Source organism: Vulpes vulpes, chromosome 13, assembly GCF_048418805.1.
Source record: "Vulpes vulpes isolate BD-2025 chromosome 13, VulVul3, whole genome shotgun sequence".
NCBI classification, from domain to species: domain Eukaryota; kingdom Metazoa; phylum Chordata; class Mammalia; order Carnivora; family Canidae; genus Vulpes; species Vulpes vulpes.
The window spans coordinates 135,949,640-135,966,928 of record NC_132792.1 but is presented as its reverse complement, the minus strand read 5'-3'; the positions used below and the strand labels follow the sequence as shown (position 1 = coordinate 135,966,928).

Below are 17,289 nucleotides of genomic sequence, written 5' to 3'. Positions count from 1 at the left end.
TTCAGCTTTCAGCGAAGATGATCATTATTGTTCTAGGTGATGAAAGTAACTCTGCCTCATGCCCAGACTGCCAACCAGGCACATAGCACTGAACAACAGCAACTCTTCAAGTCAACGGTGCTACTGTTTTCTTAAAATATCTCCAAAAATAGCTTAGAGGTAAAACATATTACAGAATATTTGTTTTAATGCACTACTACATATTATAATATGTTCATAACCAAAACTATATTCCCCTCTCCACTCACACACACAGACACACACACATAGAGCAACTCTCCCCACATTTCTGTGTCATCATGCCTATCTCCACCATTTAGGCCTGAACACTGGGGTCATCTTTTCTTTACCTTCTCCTTCATTCCATATTTTGCTGGTCATCAAATTATTTCTCTAACATGTCTAAGCTCTCCTCATCCCAGGCCTGAATCCCTAGAAGTCGCTTTCTCAGACCCCACTGATTGCTTTCTTATCCCATCCTTAATGCACTCCTCAGATTCCTACCTGATTAATATTCATCAGACACTTAAAGGATATCTTGCAATTCTTTTAAAAACCTATAAGAATAATTAGTCCACTGCTAGCACTAAATAGGCACGCAGCAAGTATTTGTTTATATACATTTACTGTTAACTAAATAAAACGTTAAGGTGCTAGCTTTTGTTCTGGGTCTTAAATGATTAAAAGTTCACCAAGCTGGGTAAGCAGTTTTATTAGGCTGAGCCATAAGCAGGAATAGACTCACTAAGGGAGAACATTTCAGCGGGGAGAACACTGTGTGCAAAGACACTGGCTCTTCAGAGAGCGGCAGGGAGCCTGAGCAGAGAGTACATGGCACAACAGTGAGAGGCAGGAAGTGGGAAGGGTTCTCTGTGCCTCGTTTTGAAGGTTATTTTTGTTTGTTTGTTTTTATTTATTTATGATAGTCACGCAGAGAGAGAGGCAGAGACACAGGCAGAGGGAGAAGCAGGCTCCATGCACCGAGAGCCCGACATGGGACTTGATCCCAGGTCTCCAGGATCGCGCCCTGGGCCAAAGGCAGGTGCCAAACCGTTGTGCCACCCAGGGATCCCTCGTTTTGAAGGTTCTTAAATGTAACGCTATTGAATCCTGATTTCGTCCTATAGAAAATTCATTTACCATATCGTGTACTGCATGTTGGAGAGGGAACAATGAGCTTCATGAAGCTGCAGTCTGGCAGGTGTGCTGAAGAACAGAGGTGTGGCAGAGGCTGCAGATTCCCACCCAGGATCCATCTCCCCTCTTCCTTATTAACGGAACTCTGATGTTATTTGGGCTGGCAGTCTGCCATTTCCCAGACTTCCCTGAAGCTTAAGTGTGGCCATGAAATTCAGTTCTGATATGTAAGCAAAGTGTGGTGTGGAGCTTTAAGGAGGCCACTTAGAGCTCCCCTGGTTGGAGGTAGGCCCTTGTACCCTTGCATCTCCTAAGGCCTAAAATTCTATCCTGGAATGTGGCTGTGATGGAGGCAACTCCAGTTGACAGGCTTGACCTTTAGGTCACCTTGAGGATGTGGGTCACCAATAACTGGTGAGTTTAGATTGCTGATGAAACCAAGGATCTTAAAAAAAAAAAAGAAAGAAGGAAACCAAGGATCTTTCCAGCCCTGGATTTTTTTTTTTTTTTTTTTTTTACATGAGATAAACATTTTCTGTGTTTAAGCCATTGTTATTATGGGTTTCCTATATGTGGCCAAACTAGTTCTAAACTGATACACAGAATGACAGAGTCAAATTTACGCTAGGGAATGCTCATTCTAATTCTAGTATAGAGGAGGAATACCTGAAAGGGGAATGGTGTTGTGGGAGGATGGAAAAATCAAAAGCTATGGCACTGCACCAAACCAGAGATGAAAAGAAAATAGCACTGGAGAAAGAGGATGTAGTATGGTTATCGCCACTAAGGGAATAGAGAGGAGAGTCTAACTCCCTGGGTTTAAATCCTGTCTTTACTGCTTCCCAGCTATGTGACCTTGGGATCATGAATTACCTGTTTTGGTAATCATCATCAATAAAAACAAGATCTAATAAATCATTAAAAAAAAGATATAATAGTGTCTACCTTCTCAGGAAGTTGTGAGGGTTAAATGGGATAATCCTTATAACAATATACAGTAAGTATTTATTCAGATAAAACAAGTTCAAGTTCCTCTTCCTGAATATATGGCCTTTCATTAGACACCCCTACCTCCTTATCCAGTAGTTCCTCTATTCCTTAATATATACTCTTAAGTACATGAGTCTCCTTAATGAGACTCATTCTGATTTCTGGGTCTTCACTCACAGTTTCTTCCAGAATGTCCTTTTTAAATCCTAACAGAATTCTCACCCAACCTCCTCAGTTCAGCCTCCTCCACAAAGTCATCTTTGATCTGTAGTTCTTACGATTTTGCTTTCTCTACAATCCAGCTTGTCAGTGTCATCCAACTCAGCACTGACTTACAATGCTTTTGAACTATTATACCCTACATATTTCACATACATATGTAGATCTTACTCCTGCAGGAAAATTCTAAACTTTTGTTATGTATCATTTCTGTAAAACAACAGAAGTCTAACAGCCGTGGCCACAGTTAGATGCTCAACAAAACCTTGAGTTATCCACATAAATCAATTTCATTTCTATTTCCACAAAGATTTTAGTTCAGGATAGTTAACTGAATGTTGGTCAGTGTTTAAAAAAGGATAATAAAGGCATATAAGTCAGAAGAAAGTAAAAGGAAACCAGAGAGGGAAGATACAAACCCAAAACTTTAGCAGGCTTGGGCAGGGAGATGACCAAGATCATAGTCACTAATAATCTTAGACTGTTTTCGAACATGAAATAAGAAAAAAACACTTGGAATATAAAGTCAGAATAAGGTTCATATTTTCAATTCTCCTGTCTCAGATTTTCAGGTCATAAACTTATAAAAATACATATTATTATGTGCCAACTACTAAGCTAAGCACTTTATATACATAATCTTATTTAATCTTCAAAATCACTCATTGAGGGCAGCCCAGGTGGCTCAGCGGTTTAGCGCTGCCTTCAGCCCAGGGCATGATCCTGGAGATCTGGGATCGAGTCCCACGTCGACTCCCTGCATGGAGCCTGCTTCTCCCTCTGCCTATGTCTCTGCCTCTCTGTTTCTCTCGGTGTCTCTCATGAATAAATAAATAAAATCTTTAAAAAAAATCACTCATTGAAGCAGGCAATATTGTCTCTATTGTATAGGATACAAAATACAGATTAGAGGTAAAGAACTTGTCCACAAGTTGTTATATTATATGCCAACGTGCCTAGAATGCACTTCATCACTAGCATTAACCCTGGATATATTCAAAGAGAAATATGTCAGGTTTCTGAACCTCAGGTCACAAGAGTTGGCTGTGCCAACACTGCTTCTCAAGAACACCAATTCATTTGGCTTCCTGTTGTTTTCTATGGAATAAAGCAATGGCTTTTCTTACTTAAGCAACAAAAGTTTTACCACCAGGGGGCAGCATATAAATAAATGCTACAGTTTTCTTTAAAATTAACCCTCTAAAAAATGGTGGAGAGCAATGGGATGATGCTCCCAGAATGCTCACCGAGGGTTGCACACTGAAGCCATATTTATGCAGGCACAGTCGGGATGCAGGGTGCACTCCTACCACCTGCCTCAGACAATCCCTAAGATTTATGGGAACACCATCCTTCTGCTGGCAGGGAAGAGGATCACACCCAGGTCAGAGACAGACACTGTTCTCCACAGATCCTAAAGCCTTTCAAACAACGGGAGGAGCAGGGTGGATGTGATGTCTGTACACTGTCCTGCCTGTGGCTCGTCCTCATGCACTGGGATATCCCCCCAGGTACTGACTTAAGACCGTGTGAATCTGGAAGAAACCATCACAGCAGATCTAGCTCATTCTTCCTCACCTTTACCACTTCCAGCTCCTCCTTGCTGGCTGCTTGCTGCGTCTCCAGTCTGGTACTTAACTGGGAACAGATCTGAAGGAAAGAAAAGAGTTTCTTTACTAGAAAACAGAACAACGCTAGTAGCAGGTGCATATATCTTTATCAACTCGTATATTACTCTGGCTTCTCTGATGCTAGAAGAAATTTTGCAAAAGAACAGCCCTGCAAATGCAATGCACAGCAGGAAGCCCGAGAGAGTTCCATGCCTAAACCATATTTTGATCTTAATTAGTAGAAACATGGGATAATTTGATTTCTTCCTATCACTAGCCTTTGTGACTAGTTCCAGTGAATTCCTCTCCTATTTTGGAATAAATAAAATCTTTGCTGAATATCCACTTTGTACAAGGTACCATTGTGGAAATCTGTTAAAAAGAATTCTGGACTAGAAACTTCTGTGTACAGCCACAAAGAGAGTATCTGTTTTCAATTACCTGAACTTTCCTTAAGAAGTGCCAGAAGGGATAAAACAGAGTTAAAATGATCAGAAAATAATAAAGACTAAACTTCTGATCAAGTGGTTTGGCAACATGTGAAATGACAAGCCTGAGGTCCAGCTCTAGTACTTTACAGCACTGTGTCCTTGGGCAAATTCACTAATCTTTCTAAGCTTCGGTTCCCTCATAAATATATAGTTCTGTGCTATGATAAGCAAAAGAAAAAGAAATCTATGTGAAGGATTCAATATAGTATCTGGCCTATAATAAATGCTCATTAAAGAAAAATCTCATTATTATTGACTGAAATAAGGTGCTAACAACAAGTACTAGAAGGAAGTAGAAATAAGTGCTTTCAAAGTCAAAATCAACCAACAAAAGCATTTGCTTAAAAAAAGTACTGGAAGTTCAAATTCTTTGAATGACATACAAATCTTTTATTTTTGAAAAATGGAATAAAAAAAGGTACGAGACGTCCAATTTTAAAATGCAATTTGAAAAAAAAATGAAATGCAATTTGAAGTAAAAACAAAGATCTACCTCCATTATCAAAATAGACATAAAAAGATTTTATTATTTTGGGGGGAGGGAGGCAGGGGCTGGGGAGGGAGGAGCAGAGGGAGAGGGAGAAGCAGACTCCCCTCTGGGCAGGGAGTTCTTGTCTATAGGGATGGGGGTCTCAATCCCAGGATCCTGGGATCATGACCTGAACTGAAAGGTAGACACCTAACCAACTGAGCCACCCAAGTGCCTCTGGATTTTTAAAAAAATTTTTTTTTAACATTTTATTTATTTATTTATCTATTTATTCATTCATTCATTCATTCATTCATTCATTCATGAAAGACAGAGAGAGAGAGAGAGAGAGAGAGGCAGAGACATAGGCAGAGGGAGAGGCAGGCTCCATGCAGGAAGCCTGATGTGGGACTCGATCCTGGGTCTCCAGGATCACACCCTGGGCTGAAGGTAACACTCAACTGCTGAGCCACCCCGGTGTCCCCCCTGGGATTTTTTTAATGTCTGTTTTGAGAGGCATCTGCCTTCAGCTCACATCATGATCCCAGGGTCCTGGGATCAAGCCCCACTTAGAGCTCCCTGCTCAGTAGGGAGTCTGTTTCTCCCTCTCCCTCTGCCTCTCCCACCGCTCATAGCTCTCAACTAAAAGAGAAAAAAACCCCAGTCTACTAAAAAATGGCTCTAGAGACAAGGGCCTGCTTATAGAGTTGTTGCCAGTCTCTCCAGATCCAAGCCTGGAAACAATGAATAGGACTGTACTGGCTAATGTGAGAAAGAAGCTCTCTCCACAGTAATTTTGGCAAAACAAATACCCTTTCAAATAACCCCAAAGATTCCAAAATAAAGCCAATCATAGCCAATTCCAACTATAGAATGCATTGGGATTATGTTTTACATCCTAATTATCTTCCAACAGATGGGTCTGTTGCCTTTTACATTACTGGTAGTGCCTGCCAGATAATATTCAAGAACAGTCCTGAGGATTACTATTTTGAAGAGTGCTGCATATGGCGGCCAACCATGGCCTAATGTGGTGATGAAAAAACCCATTTGCAGTGATGGCAAGTTTCACAGCACGTGGTTTTTAATGTTCCCTGGATTGGTTAATGTCTAACCATCCCTTCTCCTAGTTACCCAAAGTGACAGTCTTGGATCACCTTGTGTTTTCCCTTGTCTAGCAAAAAATGACTGTATTTGTGTCTTCCTCTTCTCCATTTTCACTACTAATTTTAGTCCAGGGCCCTGTATTTTCTCACCTGGACTCTGCCGTTAGCCTCTTACTGGTCTGTATCTTTGCCTGTGGGTCTCCATTTGGTTCCACATTTCTCACTGGGACAGATTAGTGCCAACAGTATGTCTCTGATCATTCCACTTTCTTGCTCATATATTCCTACTGTAAACAGAATAAAATCCAAACTCCTCTGCCTAACCTGAAGACCCTTCTTGAACTGGGACCCAACTCACCTTTGCTTCTTTACTGTACTCGAAACTCCTGACAAACAAAACTGTTTGTGTTCACTAATCTACCTCCGTGCCTTTGCATGCTGTTCTCTGTCCCTCGTTTCTATCATCCTCCTCTGCCTCTACGTACCTAAATCGCACTTCGTCTCGCCTTTGAAGCACAGCTCACATTACCCCTCCTCCAGAAAGGGTTTCATTTTCCATGGGCAAGAAGTTCCCTTTCCTCTTATCTGTGCACAGATATTACCTCCCCATTACAAGATCTGCTTCTGAAGGAGAGAAACTGAATTCATCTTTTAACTCCCCTTAAGGAATCAAGGGTTTCAGATAGCAGGTATTAAATAAACACATATCGATTATCATAAAGTAAGACAGCTCTGAAGCCTTATTTCTAAGCAATTTCCCGTGAAAGAGAAAAATCCTTCTGAAAAAATGTTCATTATATATGAAGTGAACCAGTTGCAAAAAATTAACACAAACAATATAAATGACATTTTTATGTATAAAGCAACAATGCAAGCAAATTCAGTGTATTACACTGATTATTTCTAGTTGGCAAGATTAAGCGGGGGGGGGGGGGGGGTTAGTGTTTTCTTTGTGCTTTTCTACACTTTCTCAATTTTCCATGAGGAACATACATTTTATTTTTAAGCCGTAAAACACATTTTAAAAAAGAATAGGAATCAGACTTCCAACTCCTATATGAGGCAGGAGACCCCAGGGAAGTTCTTAGGAAAAGCAGGTGATACATGGTGCCTTGATTAACTCTGGAAACATGGAACCTTCGCAGTCCATGCAAAGGTTTCTCAGAAGGTGGAGTCCTTGCCGTGGCCCAGCATGAGCAGCAGAGGTACTACTCTATCTGGAATGAGGGCTTTCTGGGAGCACTGATGTTGGGGCCAGGAGTCCTCATGAAGAGGAAGCCCTCCACTAAGAGACCAAAGGATCAAAGGTTCTAGCAGAAGGTTTTCTGCTAGTGTTGGCCATTGTTGGGTAAGGCCACGTAGCCATGTGACAGCAAAGGACATACTGATTGGATACAATCACCAAACGTTAGTCTTTGGCAGAGAGGCAAATGTTAGCAGTGAGGTCTACTGGAAATCCACTTCGAGTAGGGCAGAGACAGGATCCCAATGGTCACAATCAACTTTCCTGTTCCTTTGAAGCTACCCAACATTGTAAATAGCCAGCAGACTGTTTTGCCCAGTTACACCTCCCACATTATCAGCAAGCACATCCAATCACTGCTTATTTCAGAGCAGAGAGTAAGCCACCAAATTTAATGAATGCCTGCAGTCACTGTTCTGGAAACTCCCAAGACAAAAATGTTTTTTCTCCCCCAAAGAGAAACAATAGTCACTTTTATGGCAACACAGACTGCAGTGGCACGATACCTGCTTATACTCAGCAATGATAGCTGTGGTCTTCTTGATCTCGTACTCTGCCTTCTCCAGCTGTTTCCGGAAGACTTCTTTTAGCTAGAAGGACAGAGAATGAGAAACACCAAGCCTCAGTCAAAACCCTAATGAGTTTCAACAAACACATATGTCAGGCCGGCCTGATCCGGTCAAGGCTGACATTAGCAACTACAACTGTATAAATTCTCCTCCCTGAAGCTCTATCTTGAGCGTTCGAAAAGCCTGATCCTCTCCAGGGATGCGGACATCTCTCTTTCTTTCCTGTAATGTATAAGATGTATGAACAACCCCATTATACAACTGCTTATCCTTACCACTTATTTTATATAGGTTAAATAAGTGTCCATTAAGAAGTTATCTTTTTTTTTTTTCTTAGATTTAATTTTTAAGTGATCTCCACACATTGGGTGGGACTTGAGCTCACAGTCCAGAGATCGAGAGTCTCATGCTCCACCGACTGAGCCCGCTGGGTGCCCTGAAGCCATCTTTATTCTTATGAGGGTCTAAAACAAAACATGAAGGCAATGTTGTGTCTTCTCCTAATGCTGTATAATCAATGACTGGAGAAGCATTTTCGGCATTTCCATCCAGAGCTCCTACTGTCACTGCTGGTACCTGTCACTGCTGGTGGGAACAGGAAGCTTTTGAGCCTGGGGCCAGCAAGAGCAGGAGGCAGGTCTAGACCTTCTGAGGTCAGGAGATTTGGGGACTGAACAGAGGCTTTCGAAGGAGCCAGCATGCCACACAGTGCAGGTACTTGCTATAGTCACAGAAGTGCTAAACCATGAACGCTTATTTCAGTAGCCCAGCAACTCGGGGATTCCAGGTATCAAGCAAAGTAGGGCAGTCACAAAGCTCAGGTGCCACCAGAGAAGGAAAGAATTCAGTTCTTTCAAGTTGTTGACCAAACAAACACAAAACAACTCTGGTTAATCTTTAAGTACATCACCAGAGTAAATTCTCCTTTGCAGCACCCCACATTATAAATGGGTAGACTCGGTATTCGCTAATTCACAATTATTGCAATTTATGATTGGACTCCTTATCAAGCTAGAATCCTTTCAAATTTCTTTGTATTTGTTGTGTCCTTGAATTCTTTTTATTTATTTCTTTAAAGATTTTATTTATTCATGAGGGACAGAGAGAGAGAGGCAGAGACATAGGCAGAGGGAGAAGCAGGCTCCCTGTGGGGAGCCTGATGCAGAACTTGATCCCAGGACCCTGGGATCATGACCTGGGCAAAAAGACACTCAACCACTGAGCCACCCAGGTGCCCCTGTTTTTTATATTCTTTTTAAAAATTTTTATGTATTTATTCATGAGAGACACAAAGAGAGGCAGAGACATAGGCAGAGGGAGAAGCAGGCTCCCTGCGGGGAGAGCCTGATGTGAGACTTGATCCCAGGACCCCAGCATAAGGACCTGGGTTGAAGGCAGATCCTCAACCATTGAGCCACCCAGGTGCCCGATAAATCCTAAAATCAATTTATAGGTTCTATTGATTCAAAGTTATTTATTTATATTAGTCTCTATTCTCTGCCATGTAACTTAAGGATGCCAATCACACCTTTCCACCCTCCCTCGAGAAGGCCCCACAGACCTCAGGGCAGACTTAGAAAGCTCACAGGCTTTGAGTAAGTGTCATTTAGTTTCTCTAAACCATGATTTCCTTATCTGGCAAATGAAGAGAGATCCCTCCCCTCACAAAGGTACCATAACAATTAAAACAGGATATACACACATATGCAAATACACATGTGCACACGCACATACAAAGGGAGGGAAGAAACATGGGTTAAATTAATAATAATAAAATTTATTATTTTATAATATAAAATATAATAATAATAAATAATAAATTAATAATTTGCTTCATTCTTTACCTAAAGAATGGGCCCAAGAAAGACAGGAGGTAAAGAAAAACAAAACCCCTCAAAAAGCCCAGATCAAACCGGTTAAACAGCTCCTAAAAAATTCTATGTTTAAAAAAAAATCTTAAAAAAAAAAAAAAAAAATCTTGGTCCACACTAAATGCCAAGAGTCATCATCATTTTCCAATTAAAAATGAGGGGGGGGATCCCTGGGTGGCTCAGCGATTTGAGCGCCTGTCTTCGGCCCAGGGCATGATCCTGGAGTCCCGGGATCGAGTCCTGCATTAGGCTTCCTGCATGGAGTCTGCTTCTATCTCTGCCTCTCTCTGTGTCTCTCATGAATAAATAAAATCTTTTTTAAAAACGGGGGGCGGGGGCGGATTTGTCAGTCCCGGAGGGTGCTAAATGATACATGCCTTCCTGGGTAACTTCAGTGGACTTTTTTCTGCTTGGATACAGGTTTTTGAAATGCTTTGTGTTCTGTTTTATATTTAGTATTATTGGTGTCCTGGTGTCATTAAAATAAGTGAGTGACTCATGCCTGGCTGGGACTGGCAGAGATGGAGAACATCGCTGAAGAACATCGGCCTGCTCTTCTCAGGAAGACCAGAAGTCTCAACTCCTAGGGTAGAGAGGCCCCTCCTGTCTTTCATCCAGATGGTGTCATCCAGCCCATCATCCTCATAATGCATGTGAAGACCGGAGGGTGCCAACCTCAAGGCTAGTTCCCAAAGGGCTGCCTTTCTCATTCTCCCAGGGAGTTAAGGGTTGAGAGCTCTGGCAGGAACGCCGACACTCCTTCCAAGGCATGAATCAGGAAAACCGAGCAACTCCCAGCTGAGATTTCTGCAGGCTTCCTGCTCCCTGGGCCTCTCAAACTACCGCTGAAGTCAATTACCTTGGAGACGGGACACAAACTGCAGATTTGCCAAAGCTCTTGGATCATAATTCCAAATTGCTAAACTTAGAGAAAACCTAACCCTCTTGCTAGATATCTGAGTAAAGGCGTATTCCTAAAAGCTGTTCAAGGGTAGAAATCAGGTCTTGCCTCTACTTCTAACCCCCTCCAAATGAAATGGCAAGACCCAACACGACTCCCATGTCCTGCTTCAACATTGCCCTTGATTTAGAATAAGTTTAATTTTACCTGATGCTTAGAGTATTAACTCCGCGCGCTGACACACCTGTGCAAAGAAAAGCCCACCTATGCCTCTTACCTGGGCTGTCTCTTCCTCCTGTTTCCTCTTCTCCTCTTCAGTTTCCACCAGCCTTTGTTTGGTCAAGAGGAGCTCCTTATTCAGCACATCTGCCTTGTCTTCTGCCTGCATATCAGAGAACATCACAATCATCAAGGTGAAGAAAGAAAGCGTGTGCTTTCTCTAGTTATGATTGCTGCATCACCAAAACCCACTTCCCCCTCCTGGCTCACCCAGAGGGCAGCTGTTTTATCGAATGCCAAGTATACAGCCGGCATTTGGCACACATTATCTCTCATCCTCACAACAGTAATTATTTTACAGATAATGAGAGTGAAGTTTGGAGAGATGAATTAATGTGACTAGGGCACACATCTAAGATCAGAGCCATGATCTGACTTCAGACGTGAATGACATGATCTTTCTAAACGCTTCTTACATGTTGTCAGACATCACAATAGCACTCACTCTGAGACTGTGTAGATGGACTGGATGAAAGGGTGGAGCCTCACATGGAAGCTTCTAGCTGTAGGTCATGGTCGGGGCGGGGGATGAGGATGGATTCAGAGAGGAGACAGGCTGATCCATGGACAACAGGTGAGAAAATTCAAAGACCAGCAGAGGTAAAACAGCTCACAAAGGTCCTCACACAGGACAGGGAGTACAGCAAAGAGAAATTAAGACCAAAAACCCATGGAAGAGATAGCCTTGGGGAAAACTGAAGTATGGAACAGGAGTCCAAACAGAAAAGACCATGTTTCTAGAAAGGCCGAGACAAAGCTCAGAGAGAATATAGAATAGGTCTTGGATATAGAATCCAATTAGCCAGGAAAGCACTGTGTGTATATTTATATTTAACTTAGTGAACACATGCCCATTACACACTCTAGACCCTGACCTCACCCTGGAGGTTTGTTTCAAGTCCACATGCGCAGTGAAGTGACCCTGAACCCTGTCCCACCCACCCTTACCTAAATCAGTTGCTCACCCCCATCTACATGAGTTCCTCTGCTGACCTCTCTTATTTCCTTTGATAGCACTTAGCACAATGTGTAACAACAGATTACATGTGTTACTTACTTATCTCGCCTGTTAGACTTTCCTGCTTTGGGAGGAAGGAACCATAGCTCTTTTGCTCATCCCTCTCTCCCCAGCACCGAGGCCAGCATGGGAGCAGCAGGTCCTCCACGAGCACTTGGGGAGTGAATGGATGTGGCTCTCCTAGTGCACTGTGTGGAGTGCAGGTGGCAGAGGGCCACAGGATGAGTTCAGTAGAGAGAGCCACAGACACAGAGGAGAGGCAGCTATTTGGAGAAGCTATCCTTGGCTGACAACAGCGAAAAATTATCCAAGTAATCGTAAAAACTGGCCAGGTGGCCTGTGTTTCACCATATCTCCCACATGTCCAGATGGCCAGGCCAGCACAGTCCGCAGGGAAACTGCACTCTGGCTTCTCTGTTCTGTCCTAGAGTTCCTGATGTCCCATATTCTAGTGGCTATCGCTCTGTTTTCAGATAATTTGGAACTATTGTGGAGTTAAGATGAAAAAGTCCCTTTTAAAAAATTTGTTCTGGTATGTTAGATTTTGCAGGGGGAAATCTACATAGCAAAAAAATATCCTAAAATTAGAGGTAGGTAAAATATATGTTGCAAGTGAAGTTTTCATGAATTGTAAGATATCTGATACAGATTATAGAAACTCAAAACAGTGAATTCTGGAGCTAGTCAGCTGACTGCAATCAAAGCAGGGAGGGGCTCCCCAAAAGTATCTGATGGAAGGTCATAGGGTAGAGAATCCAATAACTATATGGATCATTTCAGTGCTCTTGAAAATCTAACCAAATGTAGCTCCCTATAACTGGTTCTACCCCAGAATTATTTGAGCAACAGCCCTCCTAATAAAGAAAAGTACAATTTAATATTCTCTTCTAGTACTTGCAGAAGTTTCCATTTTGTGAAGAGAAGAGTCCTTTCTCTTCATGCCACTCTGAAGTGAATGAATGTTCTCTAAGTTTGGTTTCTTTTTCTTTTCTTTTTTTTCTTAAGATTTATTTATTTATGATAGACACAGAGAGAGAGAGAGAGAGAGAGAGAGAGAGGCAGAGACACAGGAGGAGGGAGAAGCAGGTTCCATGCCGGAAGCCCGATGCGGGACTTGATCCTGGGACTCCAGGATTGCACCCTGGGCCAAAGGCAGGCGCCAAACCGCTGAGCCACCCAGGGATACCCTAAGTTTGGTTTCTTAAAGAGACCCCCAATTTTTAGCCTTTTGTAAATTTTTGCTACCTGGACATTTAAGCTTCTTAAGTTGTGTACCACATCTAGACGTTTTATTTCATAGTTATGGAACACTAAAGAAATATTTCCAACATCTGCAAAAATTGCTATGGGTCCCATGTGGGAGGAGCATCAGAATTTTCTAGAGGCTTCATCCAGAGTCTCTCCTTTATGTTAAACAGTTAAGTTGGAGTGATTCTGCTGTTGATCAAGACAGGACCAGATCTGAAAAACTTGGTTCTCCTTCTAAAAATAGTCTTCTCAGTCTTTGTACACCCAATTTCTATACCTTACTTAATTAGAAATCATCTTTCATGTTAAATGAATCCCTAGGAACATAGTACTACACATAAAGATACTCATATTCTATCTTTGAACTCAAACTATAAAATCTTCACCATAATTTGTTAAGATCATTGTCATTATTAATTCTAATCACATCTTTTTTTTAAAAAAAGTTTTATCTATTTGAGAGAGAGAGAGCGAGTGAGCGAACAGGGAGAGGGGCAGAGGGAAAGGGAGGAGGAGAGAGAGAATCTCAAGCAGACTCCCTGCTGAGCGAGAAGCCTGATGTGGGGCTCAATCTCAGGACCCTGAGACCATGACCTAGCCTAAAAGAGTCCACCACCCAACTGAATGAGCCACCCCAGCACCCCATCACTTACCAATATCTTATACACCTTATTGATACGGAGACTTGTAATTGCTACCTAAAGCTCCTGTGACAAACACATAAGAGGAAAAAGCACTGCCTTTTGTGATTCCATCATGAATCAACCGATAACCTGATCAAAGGATTCAGCTCTCACATCAGGGATGAGGATCTTTCAGAAATTATTTCTCAAAGAACTAGAAGAACTAGCCAAGCCAGTTCAATTTAAAACAAAACTGGAGACTCTGTCACTCATTACATGGAGTTTCTGCTCTAACGCAGAACTTGCTATGGTTAGGACCAGGCAGCGTCATTAGTGGGAAATTACTGGTTATGTCTCTTCTGTTTGTTCCTTGGGAACAAGAAAGGATCAGAAAGGCTAGAAGGTAGCTCGCTACAGAAACTGAAATGGAGATGTTGTATCTTTTTACATTGTTAATCACTGCAAAGTCCTTATTTTAAGAGTCTGAGGGAGGGCGAGTTGTCAAAGCAGAAGGCTCTGTCAAAGAGAATAATTAAGAGCCTCTGGTGCCCAGGAAGCCCAAAGCTAGCAGTCACATGATGAGGGTAAGGAATAATTCATTTTTAAAGAGTACTTAATTACCTAATTAGTTCTTGTTTGCTTTAAATATTGTCTTGAATACAATCTGCTTTCACGTTTGCTTAATGTTTGCCAAAGTTTTGCTGTTTTAATTAAGAGATCTGATTTTGATAGAAGTGGCAATGGAAAAGTACAGGGTGGACTGGATGAAGGCAGGCAGAGCTGGAACTTTCTTGGTGCCCTTCCTGGCTGGCTGGGGGGCATGATGCCCAAAGCACGGGGACACTTCTATATAGGCAAACAAACCTCACTCAGGCAGAAACTGCAAAATCAGATGTTCAGAGGAGATATGCAAGAAATAGATAATTTTATTCTTTGACCTAGATAATAAGCTTCAAAAGGCAGGGGCCAGGTCTTACTTAATTTTTAAAAAAGAGATGTATAAAGGGAGGAAATAAGAGAAAGAGGCAAAAATGAAAGAATGAAGGAATCTTTTCTTCAGGGACTAGTACCTAGAATCTCCATGAGCTGTCTACCCAGGTAGTCAATAATCAATTATTTCAGGAGTACTCATGCAGCAGTCTTTCCAGATTGATCCAGAAAATGGATTTTCTTGGTGGCACAACATTTTAAAAATAGTTTTTCTGATTATTAAAAAGGTATAATGCATATTATTACTAAACCAAGAGTGGTTAAGAATTTATGGTCTCCTTATAAAAGACAGAATAATTGAAAAAAATGTATAAAAATGAACCAAAAAATTAGATTTGACTCTTATCGCCCAGAGATATCTAGTATTAATATTTTGATGGGGGATCCCTGGGTGGCGCAGCGGTTTGGCGCCTGCCTTTGGCCCAGGGCGCGATCCTGGAGACCCGGGATCGAATCCCACATCAAGCTCCCAGTGCATGGAGCCTGCTTCTCCCTCCGCCTGTGTCTCTGCCTCTCTCTCTCTCTCTCTCTGTGACTATCATAAATAAATAAAAAAAAAAAAAATTAAAAAAAAAATATTTTGATGGATTTCCTTGTAGGCTTTTTTATTTTAAAGTACATTTCAGCGTCCTTTCCTACATAATGGCCCTTTGCCAGCCATATCCCTTGCAATTTATATGTAAGAATTATATACAGATAAATTTATAGGTTTTACAAAACTATTATTATAACATCATCTTCCCATTGTTTTTAAAAATGATTCCAAAAAGACATTTTACAGATATTCTTTTATTCTCCCCTTCTATTGGGCATATACATTATTTCTACTTTTTATTCTTCTAAGTAACACAATCTTGTGCACATATTTTTGTAGTAAACAATCTTGTACACGTATTTACTACTTCTAAGTAGTAAATAATCTTGCATACATATTCTTGACCAGATTTCTACTTTTGTTAGAATAGCTTCCAAGTCAGAGTATATATGTCATATTCCTCATTTATTAAATGTAAGATTAAAAGAATACTTGCTTGGTGGAATCATGAGCAAAACTAAATGAGATGATGCTTATAAAATTGCTAAATATAGTCTTTGGTGCATAGTAGGTATTCAGTAGACATTCCATCTCTATTTTTTTAATCATTTGAAAGGCTTTGATCAGTAACACCAAGTACATTCCCTGTACAACTGCAATGTATGAATCTCTCTAGGGAACTTCACCGAATCCCCCTGCAGGGTCCAGCTGCTTAAAACTCCTTCTCATTTAGTTATCCATCTTAAGAAAACTATTAGTGGATAAACGATTTGAAATAACAGAATCAAATGCAAGTCAGACCATTAGGAGAGCTAACATGAAAACAAGATTTTCCTTACAGGAAAAAAAAAAAAAAAAAGATTTTCCTTAAAGTACTGACTCCCCACCATAGTCTCATTAATACAGATTCAACAGTTTAAGTCTCATTTTTTTCTGACCCTGGCACCATTTGTTGGGAATATTCACTTGTTAAGTCGGAAAAGAGAGATAATTTTAAATCCACCCAAGACTCTTTCCATATTGCCAACTATCTTTTAAAACACAGAAAATAGGAAGTCCTAAAGCTGTCTGTACTGTTGGAAAGAACCAGGGAAGTTGAACAATTTCAGGTCTTCCTAGCAACAGCTAACATTTATTGAACACACACTGTTGAAAGGCTTTACCCAATTTAACACATATAGGCAGGTTAAGAACTGCCCAGGGTCACATGCTGAGCAGACTGTAATGCCAGGATTCACACCTTGGCAATCTTGGCTCTTAGCCACTAGAATGCCTGTCTATCCAACAGTACATATATTTTAATGTACATACTGCATCTAAAATCTTCACATTTATTGTGGATGCAAATTCTCTCTGGAACTGAAAGTAAACTGCCTCCCGCTGTTACAGTGGCATGAGTAGAGTCTTGGTGATTGATCTTCCCAGGTAATTATGCTGGCAGCCCTTGGCTTAGGAAAAGTACAGATGAAGAGAAGAGACACCGGAGAAGTTTAGAGGTATAAAAAAATATGTCACACATGCTGTTTGGAAATAACCCAAATCATTTGCAAAGGCTTGAGCCTTCCACCCTCTCGATTCAGTCCAAAAGCTGTCCCCTCTTGCCCACTGCCCGCCCATTCATCCAGCCAAGTCAGTGTCCAATACAGTGTGAGCCCCAGTGGGACTGCAGTGAGAGCCACTTGGCCCTTGCCCTTGAGGAGGTCATCATGGTTTGGTTTCTACCCAGCAAATGACAAGTTTACCTGATCCAAGTCATTTCGCAGAGCAATTTTGCTGGTGACTAGTTCATGGGCGAGGTCATCATTCTCTTGTTCCAGCCTCATGCTGGCTTCCTGGAGTCTCCGGTTCTCCCTCTGCAGGAAGAGAGCAACAGCCAGAGGGGGGCGTTAGTGCGGAGACAAACCAGCAGAAGCAAAGGGGACCGGTGAGGGGAACAAGCAACAACAACAAAGTGAACTTTTGAAGGTGTAAAAAGGAGAAGGCGCAAGTG

The 17,289-nt window shown here is 41.5% G+C and overlaps 1 protein-coding gene across 8 annotated transcripts in view; it reads right to left on the bottom strand.

Moving 5' to 3' along the window:
- The window catches only part of RABGAP1L (RAB GTPase activating protein 1 like), a 724,498-nt gene that overhangs the window by 6,932 nt on the left and 700,277 nt on the right, over window positions 1-17,289 (bottom strand). For all 8 annotated transcript variants that reach the window (XM_072733070.1, XM_072733071.1, XM_026001260.2 and 5 more), the window contains 4 exons: window positions 17,042-17,152; window positions 10,884-10,988; window positions 7,772-7,855; window positions 3,925-3,996 (listed from right to left, as the gene is read on the bottom strand). In XM_072733070.1, coding sequence (XP_072589171.1) covers window positions 3,925-3,996; window positions 7,772-7,855; window positions 10,884-10,988; window positions 17,042-17,152 — 372 coding nt within the window. The remainder of the gene's footprint in view (window positions 1-3,924; window positions 3,997-7,771; window positions 7,856-10,883; window positions 10,989-17,041; window positions 17,153-17,289) is intronic.